A 20,881-nucleotide genomic window follows, 5' to 3' on the forward strand; every position below is an offset into this window, starting at 1 on the left:
TATCCTGTCTCAAAGGGGCTCTTATTTTTACAAAACAACAACAAAAACAAAACAAAAAAACCCACAGTGGAGAGAGACACCAGACAAAGCCACTGGGAAAGACTGCTCTCTCAAGTTGAAGAGGCATAGATGCTGCCCCCCCCCACCTTAGACTTGAGAGCTCAGCTATCCCTTTCAAATGCACCCCCCTTGTTAGCCAGACTGAAGCCTTCCTAGCTGGTGGCTACTTCAAGGCCTACTAGCCAGTAGCTTTGAGAGATGCCCAGGGAAAGCATCTCTCCACCTCTTGCCAAGAAAAAAAAAATTAAAATTTGTTTGCGAACCCCTGCAAACTGGCGGCCAACGTTGAGCAGACCTCCCCCCCACCACACACACACACTATTTTTAACATGTGGGTTATTCAGGGCCCAAACAGCGACTGAACTCACAAGAATGTAAGATTATAAAACAGGCATATTTATGCAAATATGCATTAGCAGAAACATTTCAACATGCAAGTGAATATATTCCCATCCCATATATTTCTTTCCCCACTCCCCCCTCTGTCTCTAAAGCAGAGGTCTTGCCCGGCGCAGGTCACAATCACACTCATCTGCCCAGCGCAGTGTAGTGTGGGCCAGTGGCAAGGATTTGGGGGTCCCCCGGGGGGTGTAAAGGTCCTGGACTTTGGCCTGGGAGTCCAGGACTAAGAGCACCTCTGGAAGGCAGAGGGAGAGAATCAGAGCTGGGAATAACAGAAATTCCAGGCTGGATTGAGCCCCAGGCCTGAGCTGTGCCCAGGACAAGAGTCTGCTCAACAAGCCAGTCGAAGAGAGGAAGGTAACAACAGAGGACTCTTTGCAGGGATTCCTTTAGGCACCTTAGTCCATGCATTTTCCCAACTTTTTTTTTTTTTTTTGCCCCTGAAATCCTGAATGCTCTTATGGGAACGGTTTTGTGTTCTAAGCTATGCTGTGTAAAAACAAAACAAAACAAAATCTTTTAATTGAACTAATTTTTCTCAAAGTAATTTTAAAATTATTATTATATAAAGATTAGAAGCTTGCTTATTGTCTCCACCCCACGTCTATAAGCTTTTCCATTCTGCTGAGGGTGGGGTTTTTTGTGGGTTTTTTTGGTAATTTTTGGTAAAGGTTTAAGGGCTGTTGTAGTGGACCCAGACATATAAAATGTCTACTTGGGCAGTAGCAGAAAATGTATAGGTATCACCAAGGTGGGATAGACAGCTTGTGATAAAACGGGGGTGACTCTATACTTGCCTGGAATCTACTCTCAGTAGCAGGGGCGTATCTAGGGTTGGGCATGCAGGGCACATGCCCTGGGGCGTCACTTGAAGGGGGCGCCATTTTTTAAAATGAAAAAAAAAATTTTAATGGCTACTGAAAACAAAATGGCCACCACGCATGCTCAAATGGCTTCTGCAAGGCCGTAGTATCTGGGAAAAGTCAAATTCTCTATTTATTTTTAAAACTTATGTAATAGTGATGCTACAATGCATAGTAGAGAATTAGACAGGCACTTCCGTTTAGTTTTCCAAGTACACCTCCACATAGTATTTGGGTATTTCATGAGCCCCAGCATACTGAAATTCATAGTTTTCCAGCATTGTTTGGTCCGGCTACATCCACTGCTAAATAGTTTTTGAAATATTAAAAGATTAATGAGCTTGACTTGTATTTTTTGAGCTGATATTATGGTAAAGTTATCTGAAAGGTGGGTATCAGATGTTTGGACAGGGGGCACAATTTCAGTGCTTGCCCTAGGCGCTATTTTCCCTAGATACGCCTCTGCTCAGTAAAGAGATTGCTTTGATCCCAAATCTAGGAGCACGCTGCTCCTTCGAGGTAGGCTGCCACCAGTTGAAAAGTGATCTAAAGCCACTGACCACACTTCCAGAACCTAGAACTGTCCGGCTTGGGACTTACAGAAACTGTACAGCCAGAGTCCACACAACTCAGCTTAACAACTCAACAGCAGCGAATGCCCTTACGAGGCACATGGGGAAGAGTTTTCCAAGTAACCCTCCAAAACCAGTTAAATCAGACTGAAGCTACTTCTAAGTACATGAACTTTATTAAGATACAAGGGTTGCACACACAGAATAAGGAATTGGGGGGGAAGAGGGTGGAACTGGGAGTAAAGAAAAGAATACAGGAATTCAAAAGGAAATACAAAAAGCATTTACTAATCGACTAGCCCTGAGTTTTATCTTAGTCTATCAGTAGGCAGGTCCTTGGCTGAGAGAGCATTGATCTCTACAGCTTCTCCAGGGAAGACCCATTTTTGCAGATGGAAAAGGATGACACTGCCCAGGCCTTTAAAGCTATGACGGAGGGGATGAAGGGACTGTGGGTCTCACACCTGTCCATAGTTAAAAGAGTATTCTCATTTCCTGCCCTCTGTGGGGGTGAGATGCAAAGTGGCCCTATCTCCTCTGTCAGAGAAGATTAGGAAATTGGTGAACTCTCCCTTCAAGGTGATGGAGGTCTGTGTCTGTCACCCAGCTATTCCTCCACAGCCTGCCATGCAGATGCTAAAGACACAAAAGCCCTGCCAGATCACAAGTTGGCTTAGCCTGCAACCAAGTAACATTTCCTGGAGAATTCTGTTTACACAAACAGAGAGATATAGACCGATCTACAGAGAGAGGGGACCGGTCCCATTGTTTTAAGACATCCTAGAATGGTGCTGTTTTGTTTTGAAAGAAATGTGTGGTTTTTTATTTTCCCCTGACTCTCTGTCCATATGTTACCTTATCACTTAAGAGATGAAGAATATATTTATTTGGACACACTGTTGAAGCCAAATGCTGTGTTGTTGTTGTTGTTTTTTAAACGTTTTCGAAACGAGGTAGAAAATACTGCTCAAATCAAACTCCATTATGCCACAATGCTAATGTGTGTTTGGAATCCTTTGTCACTGACATAAACTGGTTTCTTGCCAATGTTAGACACAATTGTTACATTAATGTATCATCTACTCTGGTCCTCCAGACCAAATTGAACAGGTGCTAAGTGAGGAGAGCTAGTCTTGTGGTGAAGTAAAGTTGTGCCGTTGAGTTGGTGTTGATTCCTGGTGCCTACAGAGCCCTGCAGTTGTTTTTGGTTGAATACAGGAGGGGGTGACCATTGCCATCTCCCGCACAGTCTGAGATGATGCCTTTCAGCATCTTCCTCTATCACTGCTGCCCGATGTAGGTGTTTCCCATCGTCTGGGAAACATACCTGCGGGGATTTGAACTGGCAACCTCTGGTTTGCTAGGCAAGTCATTTCCCCGCTGCGCCATTAGGTGGCTTAGCATGAATTGTCCCCTTTGCTAAGCTTTGCATTTGAATGGGAGACTAGATGAGTGAGCACTTGAAGATATTCCCTTGGGAGGATGATGGGGCCCGCTCTGGCAAAAGAACGTGAATCCTTGCATGCAGAAAGTTCCAAGTTCCCTCCCTGGCATTCTCCAAAATAGTGCTGAAAGGGAGGAAACTGGGAGGGAGACCCCCCTCCTCCCTCCTCCCCTTCTCCAGCAGGCTCCTGCTGCCTTTGCCTTACCTTCCTCTTTGTCCAAAGCCTCCAGCAACCAGCAATGAGTCTGCGAGATCCGGGTGTGCATAAAAGGCAGGCCAAGTTTCATGCAATGCTGTCTTCTTGCAGGGAGCCAAAGACTCCCAGGAGGGAGGGAAGGTTCAGGGAACTGCTGCTCTCTCTCCTCCAGCCCTTCTGAACTCTCCACTCCGGTCCAGGGGTCCCTTCCCTTCCTCCTCCTCCTCTTCCTCTCAGCCCCACTCCAGGCTATTCCAAGCCAGGGGGGGCAGGGGAGACGGGAGCCTTCCTGCCTCCCCAAAGCAGACAGTTGCTAGAGCACCGGTGGAATTTACAGCATGTGGGGGGAGGACCTCCAGTATCCCACAATGTATTGCACAGGAAGCAGAGAGGCTGCGTATGGCCATGCTACAGCTTCCAGCTTCCTGGCTGCTCTTTAAGTGCCCCTCTGTGGTCTTCAGGCAGCCGGAGGCTTGGTAAAAGGAGGCGGGAGCATATTTGAGGCTGCTCTTTCCATCTCTCCCCAGAGCAGTGCTGGCTGCCCCGATCTCTCAAAAGGCTAGGCCACCCACACTCCTGTACTTGCCAAGGGGAAATCCTCGCCTTCACTATTATATATCTGATGGCCAGAATGGACCGGACCCGACTCACAAGCCTGGAATCGGGCCGGGTCCGTTTAGATCCGGTTCGGATTTGAATCGAACTGGCCAAATTGGTCCCATTAACACCCTAAGCCAGCAGAACAAGGAAGGAGCCGGGATAGAGGCTGAGGGAGAAAGAGAGACAGAGTGGGGTGGGATCCAGGGACGATGCAGGCAGCAGAATGCAAAACTCCTGACCCCCAGCAAGCAGCCCTTCCCTGCAGGCTCCGGACCTCCAGTCCAGTCTGCTTCTGAGGACAGGGAGGGAAGCCAAGGGGAAGGGAGGGAAGCTGTTGGGATGGAAGGGCTGCCCCCCACCTCCTGCACAACCCAGCCTCAGGGGAATCAGGAGGTCAGTGGGGCCGAAATATGCAGAGCAGGGGAGGCTGCTGCTGGGAGTTGGGCTGTGGAGGGAAAGGAGGAACCTCCTGGCAGTCAGTCAGTCAGTCAGTCAGTCACACACACACACATACACACACACACACACACACACACACACACACACTTCACTCTCAGTGGTACTTGGCCATTGTGGCAGGGGATGATGGGACTTGCATTCCAACAACATCTGGGGACCCACGTCTGAGAACACCTGCCATAAGTCACATTGTTGTGAGGGTGGATTCCACCCCTCCAACCCGTATTCTTGCCATATTGCTTGTATACCTATAAATCTCTATTTTGCTCCCCTTTAGTTCTCTTTTCATTTCAGAATAGAAATGAATATTCAGCCTTTCCTCATGAGGAAGGGGCTCCAGTTCCTCAATCTCTTGAATTGCATTTTTTTTCTTGTACATTTTCCTTGATCGATGATTTCTTTTCCTCGTAATATCTTACAAGGTTCACATGTAGTCTTCCATTCAAAGGCAAACTTGGGCCCTGCTTAGCAAAGCCAAGGAGACCATTCCTACCGGAGTTAGAAGCAGCAACAGAGAGGTGTGGTTCAGAGGAGGAAGAGGAAGCCGGGAGTGAAGAGTTCAGAAGAGTTGGAAAAGGAGCCTGCAGTATGGAGGTGTATTAGCTTCAGAAGCAGAAAAGAGAAACTCAAGTACTCTGGGCTCCTTGGAGGAAGAGCGGGATATAAATGCAAAAATAATAATAATAATAAAGAAGCAAGCAGTGAATAAAGAGCAACAGTTTCCATCATCCTCGGAGAGAGATCCTGACCTCTCCTCCTCTGGAGGAGAGATGCTACATAAAGCCTTGTGAGAAGGAAGGCACACACTTTACTGCACAACAGCAAACTCACATCGGGTACAAATCATCCTTATGAGACTGCAGACAGAGATGCCCCTTAGTCGTTTTGGATCTTAGACCTAGAGGCCTTGGACCCAGTGTCCCTAGAGGTGTTTTTGTGTCTGATTTTCTGGAAAGAACGGGGGGAAAGTGCATACTTTGTTCTGTGAAGGAATGAATCCTTCCCTTTGGTGGTTTTTTGTGCATTACAGCATCCCCCCCCCCTTTGTGGATGTGTGTCATGACGCTGGCCTCTCCAGAGCCGTGTTTCTCTTCTCTCACCCACCCCTGGAGGAGTTCTCAAAGTGGGGGGGGGGGCTAGCACTCGCCGGTTCAGGGCTGAGAGAGACTCCTGCCTGCAACCTTGGAGAAGCCGCTGCCAGTCTGTGAAGACAATACTGAGCTAGATAGATGAAGGGTCGGACTCAGTATATGGCAGCTTCCTATGTTCCTCCTGGCATCTCACCCCCCCCGCGCCCCTAATTGTGCCTCCGCCCTGCCAGATTATTTTCCTGCTCCCACCCGGATCCCCTTCACTGCCTCCGGGCTCCCAGCTCCCTCCTCCCTCACCCGCCCTCCCCTTCCCTGCGAGGCGCCTCCCAACAGCCTGCTCGCTCCACTCGTCTGTTCTCCGGAGGCTCCGTGCAGCAGCCGCGGCTCTTCGGCTGGCCTCTCGCCGTCCGTCCCGTTCTGTGCTTGGACGCATCATGCCACTTCTGGGTCACCGGCCCCCCCGCCGTGGCTACCAAGGGAGCGCTGGAGCCGGTACGCCAGACATTGTATTTTTACAGCCTGCGAAACGGAGCCTAAGCCAGGAGTGCAGCGGTATAGCTATAATTGAGCAGATGGGTTCAAAGAACTCGGCCCCCCCACCCCCTGAGGGAGGGGCCCCCTCCCTATTTTCTTCATTATCTCCCTCACTCTGAGAGGCTGGCGGGGAGGGGGTGGACACGGCCCCCTCTCCCCTAGCTACACCCCTGCAGGAGTGGCTTTTGGAGAGCAGGAGGGGCAGAGCATAGGAACAGAGGAAGCTGCCGTATACTGAGTCAGACCGTTGGTCTATCTAGCTCAGTGTTGTCTTCACAGACTGGCAGCAGTTTCTCCAAGGTTGCAGGCAGGCATCTCTCTCTGCCCTATCTTTGTAGATATATCATGTACAAACAACCACTTTCTATATAATTGTGCTTTGGCAACATACTGTATGCTTTGGTAGTTTGTTGGTTCAAAAAAAAAAATCTTGTCCTATTTAAAAAATAATAATCTTGTCCTATCTTGGAGATGCTGCCAGGGAGGGAACCATGGGAGAGGAGAGTTGGTCTTGTGGTAGCAAGCATGACTTGTCCCCATAGCTAAGCAGGATCTCAGTGAGGATGCCCCGCGCCCCGTCCTTACCTGCCCTGCCACCGGCACTCTCCCCAAAAGCATTGGCGTGGGGCTGCAGGATACCTCTCTGCAGCCCTGGTCAGCGTCCTACTGAAAGTGACCGATGCACATGAATTAAAATTTAATTCAAAAGGGGGTTTAATTCATGCCCCTTCTGTTTCGAATCTGTTTGCAGAAACAGTGTCTCTCTGTGATGTGTTCCATGAGTTCTTTGCGGATAAAATGCCTTGCATGTGGGTTGATCTGGACTCCAATGTTTCTGCAGGGCCAGTTAGGGAGGTGCCCAGTTAGGGAGGTGACCCCTGCTAACTGAGCAAAGAGGCACCTTTCAAAGTGGCGATTCTCTTACATTTAGCTGGGCTGTGACTGATATCTGCCTGAAGTTTCTTTTTAGATTGTGAGCCCTTTGGGGACAGGGAATCATCTTATTTATCATTCATTTTTTTTCTATGTAAACTGCTTTGCAAACTTTTGTTGAAAAGCAGTATAGTAGTAGTAGTAGTAGTAGTTCCTTGTGATATTGGGTTGAATCAGTTTCAATTTGTGACTCCTGAGGATGTGGACAAGCTGCTTGGAGTTGTAGGGTCTACCACGTGTTCTTTGGATCCTTGCCCAACTTGGCGGATTTCATTTTGCAGGGAGGTTTTTGGAGCTGGCCTAGTTAGTTGATATCTTTAATACCTCACAGAAGGAGGGCAGGATGCCACCTTGTACAAAGGAGGAAGTGGTTAGACCCTTTTTTAAGAAGCCCTCTCTGGATCCTCTGGTGGTGGATAATTATAGACCAGTCTCTAACCTCCCATGGTTGGGTAAGATTGGTTGTGTGAGAGGAGAGCTGGTCTTGTGGTAGCAAGCATGGCTTGTCCCCTTAGCTAAGCAGGGTCTGCCTTGGTTACATATGAATGGGAGACTAGAAGTGTGAGCACTGGAAGAGATTCCCCTCAGGGGATGGAGCTGCTCTGGGAAGAGCAGAAGGTTCCAAGTTCCCTCCCTGGCAGCATCTCCAAGATAGGACTGAGAGAGATTCCTGCCTGCAACCTTGGAGAAGCCACTGCCAGTCTGTGAAGACAATACTGAGCTCGATAGACCAATGGTCTGACTCAGTATAAGGCAGCTTCCTATGTTCCTATGTTCCTAAGATGATTGAGAGGGTGGTGGCTGACCAGCTTCAACCGGTCTTGGAGGAAACTGACTATCTAGACTAGTGATTCTCAAACTTTGGTCCTCAGGTGTTATTGGACTTCAGCTCCCATAATCCTCAAGCAAAGGCCACTGAGGCTGGGGATTATGGAAGTTGAAGTCCAATAACACCTGAGGACCCAAGTTTGAGAATCCCTGATCTAGACCCATTTCAAACTGGCTTTAGGGTGGGCCTTGGGATTGAGATTGCCTTGGTCAGCCTGACAGATGACCTTCAGCAGGGAATTGACAGAGGGAGTTGGACTAGGCTGGTTCTTTTGGGTCTCTCAGCGGCTTTCGATACCATTGACCATGGAATCCTTCTGGATCGCCTTAGGGATCTGTGGGTAGGGGGCACTGTTTTACAGTGGTTCCGCTCCTCCCTCTCGGGTAGATTTCAGATGGTGGCACTTAGTGACAGTTGCTCTTCTGAATGGGAGCAACTATATGGAGTCCCTTAGGGCTCCATCCTGTCACCAATGGTTTTTTTTTAACATCTACATGAAAATGCTGGGCGATGTCTTCAGGGGATTTTGGTGCTATGTGTTATCAATATGCTAATGACAGCCAAATCGATTTCTCCAGGACATCATTATTAGGAAATGGCATATCTGGCCTATATAGGGTCCTGCACGCTGCTTGTGACTCAGCCTGCTTCCCAGACAGCCCCCAGGGTGAGAGGATGGTGTAGGCTCTCTGTTGCTGCTGCTATTGAGTGCCTGCCTGCAGGAGAGGGAGAGGTTGAGAGAGACCACCTGCCGGCCCCTGCTTGACCTGTGGGACTGTGGCCTCGGGCTGTAGCTGCTCTGTGTGGAGTCTGTGCAGGATTGGGGCCCAGGAGTGACTCAGCAGTCCTTGCATACCATCTGCTGCCCAGAGTGGGCCATCTCTGGGCAGCAGATAAATCTATAGATCCTATAAAATTTTATAGATCCTATAAAAGGATGCTGCTTGTGGCGATGGGCCCGCCACACCTGGAGTACTGCATAGAATTCTGGTCACCACATCTAAAAAAGGACGTTGGAGAACTGGGAAAGGTGCAGAAGAGGGCAACCGAGATGATCAGGGGCCTGGAGCACCTTCATTATGAGGCAAGACCACAACACCTGGGGCTTTTTAGTTTAGAAAAAAAGACAACTGTGGGGAGACATGATAGAGGTCTATAAAATCATGCATGGTGTGGAGAAAGGGGGTAGAGAGAAATTCTTCTCCCTCTCATATAACACTAGAACCAGAGGTCATCCCATTAAATTGATGGCCAGGAAATCTAGGACCAACAAACGGAAGTACTTTTTCACACAATGCATCATCAACTTGTGGAATTCTCTGCCACAAGATGTGGCGACAGCCAACAACCTGGGTGGCTTTAAGAGGGGTTTGGAAAACTTCATGGATGAGAGGTCTATCATCAGCTACTAGTTGGAGGGCTAAAGGCCACCTCCAGCCTCACAGGCAGGATGCCTCTGAGCACCAGTTGCAGGGGAGCAACAGCAGGAGAGAGGGCATGCCCTCAACTCCTGCCTGTGGCTTCCAGTGGCATCTGGTGGGCCACTGTGGGAAACAGGAGGCTGGACTAGATGGGCCTTGGGCCTGATCCAGCAGGGCTGTTCTTTTGTTTTTATGTGTGCGGGAGTGGTGGTTGAGTGGGTGGGTGTATAACACTTCAGCTTTTTTAACCATCCCTTGGGTGAGACACGTTTAATGTGCCTAGGGTTTCTGGGAGCTCATGGGGAGACAGAGGGCGGATCCACTGATTACGGTGCAGCAATTCAAAACAGAAGAAGTAACGTTGGCCAATACAGGGGAAGGGGAATCAGAAATCTAATAGCTGTTCCCCCTTCTGGCTGTCCTGCCAGATCCTTGACCTTGGGGAGCAGAGCCAACCACCCTTGGAACCTCACCATGCTCCTTTGTAATGCCGGGTCGGTGCAGAACAAATCAGAAACCATCCATGATCTGATTCTGGATGAAGCAGCCCACATGCTATGTGTTTTGGAGACCTGGTTGGGTGAGGCTGGTGGCCAGATCTGGTCAGCTTTTCCCTCCAGGGTACTCTGTTGAGGTGAGGGACCATGGGAGGGGAGGTGGAGTGGCTCTGGTCTATAAGAATAACATTCCCCTTACCAGGAACCCTGTTGAAGGATCAGACCATATCAAATGCGGGTAGTTAAATTTGGGGACCAGGAATAGATTGGGACTTCTGTAATCACAGAACGGTGGTTGCATACGGTTTGCATTTCCACTATTTCTTCTCATAGGATCTACTTAAGCTTCCTTTTCTATTAGAGGTTCTGACCAGTTTTCTCTCCTCCTCCCAGGTTACACTTAGGAGAGGAAGAATGAGGGGAAACACAGTGGCAGATTGTTGAGGGGTGCCAGCTGGAAAAAGAGGAAGAACCCAAGAATAAAACCTCGTCCAAATCGGAAGAACAGGAAAGGATAATCTGAAAGAAAGAGAAAGATGATTGTGCCTTCCATGTAAAAACTTAAATTGTGAACCAAGCTTTCCGCCTCAGCTAAAGCTCCACAAAGCAGAAAAGCAATATGAATGTTTGCAGTGTGGAAAGAACTTCAGCATGAGTGGACAACAGTTTAAAAACCCTGGCAGACACATTGGGGAGAAACGACATAAATGCTTAGAGTGCGGGAAAAGCTTCAGCAGAAGAGAACATCTTACTATACACCATAGAACCCACACTGGGGAGAAACCATATGAATGCTTGGAGTGTGGAAAGAGCTTCAATGAGAGTGGACATCTTACTATACACTATAGAACCCACACAGGGGAGAAACCATATAAATGCTTGGAATGTGGGAAAAGCTTCTGCCAGAGTGGACAGCTTATTAGTCACCATAGAACCCACACAGGGGAGAAACCATATGAATGCTTGGAGTGTGGAAAGAGCTTCAGCACAAGGAGAGATCTTACCACACACCACACAAACCACACTGGGGAGAAACCACATAAATGCTTGGAGTGTGGAAAAAGCTTCAGCACAAGTGGAGCTCTTACTTTACACCATAAAACGCACACTGGGGAGAAACCACATAAATGCTTGGAGTGTGGAAAGAGCTTCATCAGGATTGGAGAGCTTACTAGACACCACAGAACCCACACTGGGGAGAAACCATATGAATGTTTAGAGTGTGGAAGGAGCTTCAGCACAAGTGGAGAACGTACAAGACATCATAGAAGCCATGCTAGAGAGAAACCACATGAATGCTTGGAGTGTGGAAAGAGCTTCAGCACAAGGAAAGATCTTACTGTACACCATAGAACCCACACTGGGGAGAAACCACATAAATGCTTGGAGTGTGGAAAGAGCTTCAGCACAAGGAAAGATCTTACTGTACACCATAGAACCCACACTGGGGAGAAACCATATGAATGCTTGGAGTGTGGAAAGAGCTTCAGCCAGAAAGCACATCTTACTGTACACCATAGAACCCACACCGGGGAGAAGCCACATAAATGCTTGGAGTGTGGAAAGGGCTTCACCACGAGTGGTGATCTTACTTTACACCATAGAACCCACACTGGAGTGAAGCCCCATAAATGCCTGGAGTGTGGAAAGAGCTTCATTCATAGTGGAGTTCTGAATAAGCACCATAGAACACACACTGGGGAGAAACCATATAAATGCTTGGAGTGTGGAAAGAGCTTCAGCACAAGTGGAGCTCTTACTTTACACCATAGAAACCACACTGGGGAAAAACCCTACAAATGTTTGGAGTGTGGAAAGAGCTTCAGTCACAGTGCACAACTTAATAAACACCATAAAACCCACACTGGGGAAAAACCATATCAGTGCTTGGAGTGTGGAAAGAACTTCAGCAGGAGTGACGAACTGTCTGTACATCATAGAATCCACACTGGGGAAAAACCCTATAAATGCTTGGAGTGTGGAAAGAACTTCCGCCAGAGTGGACAGCTTACACGTCATCACAGAACCCACACTGGGGAGAAACCCTATGAATGTTTAGAGTGTGGAAAGAGCTTCTGCACGAGTGGAGAACGTACTATACATCATAGAAGCCACACTGGGGGGAAACCTCATAAATGCTTAGTGTAGAAATTCCAACATCCCACTGCCCGAATAAGGGACGTGAGGCAGGGAGTAGGCCAGAGTTATTGGGAGCCTGAGTGCTGTAGATGTTTTTACCACTTTCAACCTAAACTGCAGTATAACTTACAACTTAGATTGCTTCTCCTCTGCTTATTGATGTAACCTGCTGTAATATAATTTTGTTTTCTGGAAAGGGAAGCACTTTAAAAGCACTTTTCTAGAAAGAGAAGCACTGTAAAAATATGTCTCACACATGAGCACTATCTAATAGTCATCGCTTGCATGATTTTCATGATCCAGATACATGGATACTGCTTATCTAGCAAATCACTGATGGCTGTTTTATGTAAATCTTTTTTGTTAATGTTCCCAATATGGGGCAGTTGGCAACCCTAGGCCAGCAGCCCATGCCCTCTGAAAGGGAGTGTGATGGTTGGAGCAGCACCAGAGCTGTCAAATATTATTTATTTATATTTACATAAATATATTATATTTATATTTACATTTTATATCCCGTTCTTCCTCCAAGGAGCCCAGAGCAGTGTACTTTTGAAGCCCAAGGAACTGCCCTCCAGGTGGGATTCATGAGAGAGGGGCTTTAGAATGAAGCAGAGAGTGGCATAAACCAGCGGTATAAAAATATGTTAAATAAATAAATAAATAAATATTGATGCTCCGTCTGTGAGATTTGGGTCTCTTGGTGAAGGCCATTACTTTAGTGTTTTGGTAGTTAATTAGCAAATGGTCTTCTAAACAGAATGGGGAAAGTGCCTTTAGTGCCCTCTTAAGGCACTAAAGTGTAAAAAGTGTCAAAGATAAAATCTCTACATCATCAGTGTAAAGAAGTATAGAGAACTGCTTACTATTTTGACACTGTAAAGTGTCAAAGATAAAATCACTACATCATCAGCGTAAATTTTGACACTGTAAAGTGTCAAAGATAAAATCACTACATCATCAGCGTAAATTTTGACACTGTAAAGTGTCAAAGATAAAATCACTACATCATCAGCGTAAATTTTGACACTGTAAAGTGTCAAAGATAAAATCACTACATCATCAGCGTAAATTTTGACACTGTAAAGTGTCAAAGATAAAATCACTACATCATCAGCGTAAATTTTAACACTGTAAAGTGTCAAAGATAAAATCACTACATCATCAGCGTAAATCTTGACACTGTAAAATGTCAAAGATAAAATCACTACATCATCAGCGTAAAGAAATATAGAGATCTGCCTACTCGCTATCGTGTGTGTGTGTGTGTGTGTGTGTGTGTGTGTGTGTGTGCGTGCATGTTTACCCTGTTCAGATATTTAACAAGTGAGTTAATATAGAAGTTGAATAACAGGTGGGCTAAAACACATCCTTGCTTAACATCAGTGCCTCTAGGAACTGAGTTAGATAAATCACAGTTGGGATTATGTCTTACATGAAGAGATGCATTGCTGTATAATTTATGAAACAAAAATAACAGACGTTTGTCAATTGAGGATGCATTAAGCTTTGAACATAACAGATCTCTCGGGACAGAGTCAAAAGCAAATTTGAAATCAGTAAAAGCAGCATATAATGAGGAACCATGTTTACTGCCATATTTTTTTCCATATTTTTTCCAAGGAGTTGGCAAGTACCAAGCTTTGATCTATTACAGAGAGGCCAGCTCAAATTCCAGCCTGCTCCTCAGCCAAGATTGATTCCTGTTCCAGCCAATCTTAAAGCTTCAATTGCAGGTGTTTAGCATAAAGTTTGCTGATAATGCTCAATAGACTTATAGGCCTATAGTTCCCCGGGTCATCCTTCCTCCCCTTTTAAAAAATAGGGACAATTATAGCAAGACCCCAATCTTCACGTATTTCAGCAGCTTTGTCTATGTGTGTGAAAAGGGATGCCAGAACGGGGCCCTCCAATCAACATTGGTCTTCATTAGCTATGTTGCCCAATTTCAGTTGGGGATCTACAGACAGGAACACAGGAAGTTGCCATATACTGAGTCAGACCCTTGGTCCATCTAGCTCAGTACTGTCTACACAGAAGTTTGACAACTGAAGTCTGAAACATTGTTATAGAAACCATTATGCTTGTATAGCTCTGCTTTGGCAGAGAGACACCTCTAAGCTACTGTACATAAATAAACTTAACTTTGTTTTGTGTTAAAGTTCACTCAGTGTCCTGTGAGTTATACTTCTTTCCATGCAGACCTATGTTGTACTACCAAGATGTTATTGGGACACAGACACAAGCAGGAAGAGCTTAGTGGTGGCAGAAGACACTCAAACAGGGAGCAAGAGAGAAGCACATCATTCTCTATAAAACGGGTCCCCAAAGTCATATATAATTATTAAACTCCCTAATTTGGGGAACAGATCCCACTCATTAGCAGTGTCCCAGACAGTGTTTCCTCTAGTGCAGGGATCCTCAACGTTGGGCCCCCAGATGTTATTGGACATCAACTCCCATAATCCCCAACCAAAGGCCACTGGGGCTGGGGATTATGGGAAGTCCAAGAACATCTGGGGGCCCAACGTTGAGGATCCCTGCTCTAACGGATTCCCAGATGTTGTTGACTACAACTCCCATAACCCCCAAGCAAAAGCCATTGCAGCTGGGGATTCTGGGAGTTGTTGTCAACAACATCTGGGAATCCCTATTAAAGGGAACACTGGTCCTAGAGTGGTGAGCAGGGTACAGTGCCCCACAGACCCTCTTAGTCAGTGACCTGAAGCTGAAGAAATCAGGGAGGCATCAAAGTGCAACAGAGTTGTAATCCTGGGTGGCTTTAATCACCCTCACTTAGCCTGGGCAAATTCACATTCAGGCCCTGACCAAGAAGCCAGAGGCTGATGCAGGTTTCAGATGGACTTAGAGCTGTTCCCATCTGAGGCCACATCATGTCTTCAGGGTCGGTCAAAGAGAGCCTCCTCCGGGTTGAGTTTTCTTTAAGAACATAAGAACAGCCCTGCTGGATCAGGCCCAAGAATGCCCATCTAGTCCAGCAACCAGTGGTCACCAGATGCCGCTAGAAGCCTACAAGGCAGGAATTTGATGCATTAATATCCCAGCCTTATACCCCCATCATCATCTGATGAAGGAGGTCAGAGATGCTTGCTTCAAAGCCATCCAATGAGCCGCCTTGCTTGCTAAGGGGGTTCCTGAACCCAGATCTTCCGGGTTCTCATTTGACATGAACTACTAGGCTTGTTTGCGCAACCAGACTCAGGGAAGGTTTGTCCTATCTTGCAGCTGCACCCAGCTGCTGACTGAGGTCGGGCCAAAACCTCTCCTGCCCAGCCACTTGATCACTTCCTCCCGCTCTGATCTTGGCCTTAAGATTTAGAGAAGGAGGCTTCTCCTAACCCAAGCCTGGCCATATGAAAAAGCTTTCTCTATTGCACTGGCTCTCTGACCCATAAGCGAGTCCAACTCAAGACCGGGGCAATATTTTCACCACATTCACAAGGGCACTTCCCAGATGAACCCAGACGACAGTGTCACAACATATCTGCTAAGTGTGCTTCCATACTTCCTGTGTTGTGACACCGCCGTCCCAATACTGTCAGCAGGGTGCCGTTCACATTTCCGACGCCTAGTTTCAGATTTGACCGCCGCAGTTTTCTGTTGTTGATTCTGGGGGTCGTTTTCCGTTCAGTCGTGCCAAGCTGAAGCAGTGTCCATCGTCCGAACCTTGGTCCATCTCACTCAGTGTTGTCTATACACCAGGCTGCCCTTAGGGCATGGCAATCAGGGCAACCACCCCACGCCCCACTCTTTTAACCCCCATTAGAACAACTACAACTACTACTATTTATATACCGCTTTCCAGCAAAGGTTTCCAAAGCGGTTTGCATAGAGAAATAATAAATAAATCAAAAAAGATGGATCCATTAGAATTCTAATTCCATTTGAATTAATAGGGAGGAGACCCTGCACTAGCTGGTTCGAATCCCCACTCTTACTATATTGGGCAGCAGCGATACAGGAAGATGCGTGGGAGGAGGCAATGATAAAGCCCTCCTGTATTCTACCAAAGAAAACCACAGGGCTCTGTGGCACCAGGAGTCGAAATCAACTTGACGGCACACTTTACCTTTTGAGAGGAGAGCTGGTCTTGTGGCATGACTTGTCCCCATAGCTAAGCAGGGTCTGCCCTGGTTGCATATGAAAGGGAGACTAGAAGTATGAGCACTGCAAGATCTTCCCCTCAGGGGATGGAGCCGCTCTGGGAAGAGCAGAAGGTTTCAAGTTCCCTCCCTGGCTTCTCCAAGATAGGGCTGAGAGAGATTCCTGCCTGCAACCTTGGAGAAGCCACTGCCAATCTGTGAAAACAATACTGAGCTAGATAGACAAATAGTCTGATTCAGTATATGGCAGCTTCCTATGTTCCTAAGGACAGCCCTGTCTACACAAGACTGGCAGCAGCTGCTCCAAGGTTGCAGGCAGGAGTCTCTCTCAGCCCTAGCTACCAGGGAGGGAACTTGGGACCTAGATGCTCTTCCCAGAGCAGCCCCATCCCCTAAGGGGAATCTCTTACAGTTCTCTTACAGACCCTGCTTAGCTAAGGGGACAAGTCAGGCTTGCTACCGCAAGCCCAGCTCTCCTCTCCTTTTCCATTGTAGATTCAGGGTTCACTTTCAATTTGATCCTGCCACGCCAAAGCATTTTAGAACAGTTCTGCCGGGTAATCTGGAAAGCACCTGGGAGCTGCTGGGAACTGAGCCTTGGTCCTTCTGCATGCAAAGGAGAGCCTGCAAAAAAGTAGAACCATACTCCTGCATGCTCTACCAGCAAGTCATGGCTCCATAAAGGTGGGATGAGAGATAGGACATTTTCCAAGGCTGCTAGACAATGGAATGTCTTTCTTGAAGAAAGCATTTGGCAAACTGTGCCTCATTCATTCTAGTAGAGGTTCAGGGGTCATTTTTTTATTTTATTTTTTTATTTGAACAACATTTGAAAGAGACAACGGCTTAATTCTAGGAGCTGCAGGATAGATCCAGTTATTTTTATTTTTTATTTGAACAACATTTGAAAGAGACGGCAGCTTAATTCTAGGAGCTGCAGGAGCATTCATGGAGGCCAGATCTATCAACGGCTACTAGTCAGAGGGGCTATAGGCCACCTCCAGCCTTTGAGGCAGGCTACCTCTGAGTACCAGTTGCAGGGGAGAAACAGCAAGAGGGAGGGCATGCCCTCACCTCTTGCCTGCTCCCTTCCTCCCTGCCCTGTTTCTTGTGATGGGACCATCAGAACAGGGAATTTGGGTACAGAGAAGGATTTGGTCATATGACAGAGAAAGACACAAGTTAAGAACATAAGAACAGCTCTGCTGGATCAGGCCCAAGGCCCATCTAGGCTAGCATCCTGTTTCACACAGTGGCCCACCAGATGCCTCTGGGAAGCCCCCAAGCAGGAGATGAAGGTGTGCCCTCTCTCCTGCGGTTGCTCCCCTGCAACTGGTACTCCGAGGTAGCCTGCCTCAAAGGCTGGAGGTGGTCTATAGCCCTCTGACTAGTAGCCATTGATAGATCTGGCTTCCATGAATTCATCTAAATCGTTCTTAAAGCCATCCAGGCTGTTGGGTGTCACCACATTTTATGGCAGAGAATTGCATAGGTTAGTTATGTGTTGCGTGAAAAAAGTACTTCCTTTTGTCAGTCCTAAATTTCTTGGCAATCAGTTTCATGGGATGACCCCTGGTTCTTGTGCTATGTGAGAGGGAGAAGAATTTCTCTCTCTCCACTTTCTCCACACCATGCATGATTTTATAGACCTCTATTATGTCTCCCCTCAGTCAGCTGTCTTGGCTGCCCTCTTCTGCAGCTTCTCCAGTTCTACAATGTCTTTCTTAAGATATGGGGAACAAAACTGTACTCCAAATGTGGCAGCACCATAGTTTTGTGTAAGGACACTGTAATATTGTCAGTTTTGTTTTCAATCCCCTTCCAAACGATCCCAAGCACGTTGAAAACCAGGAGCGGGGGGAACGAGGCCCCCTTTTTTCCAGGGGGTGGGGTGGAATCTTCAAAAAGGGTCTTGGGTTAGGGCTGAAATTCTCAAACTGCAAATTTCCCTTAATTTTGTTGGCGTTTCAAGTGAGGGAGGATTTAACCTTCATTTGGAAATGAAATGTAAGGAATTATCCATTTATCTGCATTTTCTCTCCTCATGTGGCACAGAGCACCATGTGGAACACAGGAACATAAGAAACTGCCTTAGACTAAGCCACCCTCCACCCAGATCAGTACAGTTTACTCCAGGGCTTCACAACGTAAAGCCCTTAGCTGCTTCTGGACTACAATTCCCAGCATGCTCAGCCACAGCAGCCAATAGTCAGGGATGAAGGGAGTTGGAGGCCACCACCTTCAGGAAGGCCAAAGTTGTTCAGCTCTGGTCTACACTAACTGGCAGCAACTCTCCAAGGTATATTAGGTGGGGTCTTGCACAGCCCTGCTTAGAGCTGCTGCCAGGGATTGAACCTGCTACCTTCTGCATGAAAAGACAGTGCTCTTCCACTGAGCTATGGCCCCATTCTGGAAACTCAGCCCTACCTGGACATGTTGCCAGGGGCTGAATGTGGGACCATCCGCATGCCAAGCAGGTGATTTGCCACTGAAGCTCCCAAACTGAGATACACCATTGATCCATCCAACTCAGTAATGTCGAAACAGATCAACACAAAATTGTATTCAGAGGCAATGAAAAGAACGTATATGCAGTGAAATACTGATATTCATGAACTGACTGGTATCAATGATGCACATTTATTCATAAAACAGACCCCAAAACACAACTATCAACCAGTGGGTACAAATTGCCTCGGAAGGTAATAACAGTAAAAGCAAGTCGAATCAGAAGAAATTTCACAGGGTTTTCTATCTCACACAGCGAGGCAGATTCTTAGGTCTGTCTTCAGTTTCCATTTATGATTGTTACCCTCTATGAGTTTGGTCATGTTCAGTAAGGCTTGCCTTCCTCCTGAAGCTCCTTTGATACTCCAAGCATTCATGTGGTTTTCTGCCCAGTGTGGGTTCTATAATGCCTAGTAAGCTGTCCACTCTGCCTGAAGCTCTTTCCACACTCCAAACATTTATGGGGCTTCTCCCCAGTGTGAATTCTATGGTGTATAGTAAGAGCTCCACTTGTGCTGAAGCTCTTTTCACACTCCAAGCATTTATGGGGCTTCTCCCCGGTGTGGGTTCTATAGTGTATATTAAGATCTCCAGACTGGAGGAAACTCTTTCCACACTCCAAACATTTATGTGGTTTCTCCCCAGTGTGAGTTCTACGATGTAAAGCAAGAGCTCCACTTGTTCTGAAGCTCTTTCCGCACTCCAGGCACTCATATGGTTTCACCCCTGTGTGGGTTCTATGATGAAAAGTAAGTTTTCCACTTGTGCGGAAGCTCTTTCCACACTCCAAACATTTATATGGTTTCTCCCCAGTGTGTATTCTCTGGTGTATAGTAAGTACTCCACTCCGGCTGAAGTGCTTTCTACACACCAGACATTCATAAGGTTTCTCCCCAGTGTGGGTTCTATAGTGTAAAGTAAGATCTCCCCTCGTGCTAAAGCTCTTTCCACAATCCAAGCACTTATGCAGTTTTTCACCAGTGTGGCTCTTATGGTGTAAATTAAGGTTTCCACTTGTGCTGAAGCTCTTTCCACACTCCAAGCACTTATGTGGTTTCTCCCCAGTGTGGGTTCTGTGGTGTTTAGTAAGGTTTCCACTCGTGCTAAAGCTCTTTCCGCACTCCAAGCACTTATGTGGTTTCTCCCCAGTGTGGGTTCTATGGTGCATATAAAGATCTCCCTTCGTGCTGAAGCTCTTTCCACATTGTGAACATTCATGTGGTTTCTCCCCTGTGTGGGTTCTATGATGTCTAGTAAGATTTCCACTCATGCTGAAACTCTTTCCACACTCCAAGCACTTATGTGGCTTCTCCCCAGTGTGAGTTCTATCAGGTTTAATAAGATCTTCACTATGGCTGACGCAGTTTCCAAACTCCAAACATTCATATAGTTTCTCCCCTGGCTGCATTTCCCACTGAGGTTGAGAGGTTGGTTCTGAACTAGCATTTTTCCTACGTGGAAGACACACACTTTTCTCTCTTTCTTTCTGCATTATTTGTTGGGTTCCATGATGAGAATGGGATGATCCATTCCTGTTCTTCGATTTTGCTCCCGTTTTTAGTTTCTGTTCCCTCTTTTCCCCTCTCGTACCTCTCCAAATGACTCCGCTGGGTTTCCCCTCATTCTTCCAACTTTCACCTTCTGGAACCAGAAGAGAAAACTCGTCAGAGCCTGGGATAGAAAAAGAGCCTTAAGGCAAATGTATGAGAAGAAATGGTGGAATTGCAAACAAAAGGCTGGCATCTTTTTCCATATTTGATGGCCATGTGATTACGCTACATCTTACTGGATTGAAATTAAGGACGGTACTGTCCTTTTTCAGGGGGAAAAAGGGAGTCTTACCCAGAGAGGCCAGATTCCCGGCATTCTCCTCCATGACTTCCCTGTGCAGGGCTTTTTGGGCTGGATCCAGCAGCGCCCACTCCTCCTCCGTGAAACGCACAGCCACTTCCTCAAAGGTCACCTAGACACAAAAGAGGAAGGAAACACTGGATACCGCACAGATCACAGACATCTTCTATCTCTTCTAAGCACAATCCAAAAGGGTCATTCAGGAAAGGTGGTGTGAGAAGGGAGGGAGATGTTTCCCTGCAGCCACATCCATTGTATTTATATACAGACACTCCACAACTTACAAACAACTGACTTACAAATGACCCATTCTTACTATCAAAGCTCCATAACATATTCAATTAGGGAAGCCCTAAGG

The 20,881-nt window shown here is 46.9% G+C and overlaps 2 protein-coding genes across 2 annotated transcripts in view; one reads left to right on the top strand and one right to left on the bottom strand.

Annotated features, from left to right (window-relative positions):
- Positions 1-20,881, bottom strand: part of LOC128338633 (zinc finger protein 91-like) — a 32,288-nt gene that overhangs the window by 4,343 nt on the left and 7,064 nt on the right. The window contains exons 5-7 of the mRNA XM_053281353.1: positions 20,515-20,635; positions 19,050-20,313; positions 3,547-3,586 (exon numbers count right to left, since the gene is read on the bottom strand). Coding sequence (XP_053137328.1) covers positions 3,547-3,586; positions 19,050-20,313; positions 20,515-20,635 — 1,425 coding nt within the window. The remainder of the gene's footprint in view (positions 1-3,546; positions 3,587-19,049; positions 20,314-20,514; positions 20,636-20,881) is intronic.
- On the top strand, positions 6,001-14,206 carry LOC128338533 (zinc finger protein 420-like). Its single transcript, XM_053281129.1, has 2 exons — positions 6,001-6,179; positions 10,295-14,206. The coding sequence occupies exon 2, from the start codon at positions 10,553-10,555 to the stop codon at positions 12,047-12,049; it is 1,497 nt and encodes a 498-aa protein (XP_053137104.1). The 5' UTR covers positions 6,001-6,179; positions 10,295-10,552; the 3' UTR covers positions 12,050-14,206.

The sequence above is a fragment of the Hemicordylus capensis genome, chromosome 16 (genome assembly GCF_027244095.1).
Source record: "Hemicordylus capensis ecotype Gifberg chromosome 16, rHemCap1.1.pri, whole genome shotgun sequence".
Classification (NCBI taxonomy): Eukaryota; Metazoa; Chordata; class Lepidosauria; order Squamata; family Cordylidae; genus Hemicordylus; species Hemicordylus capensis.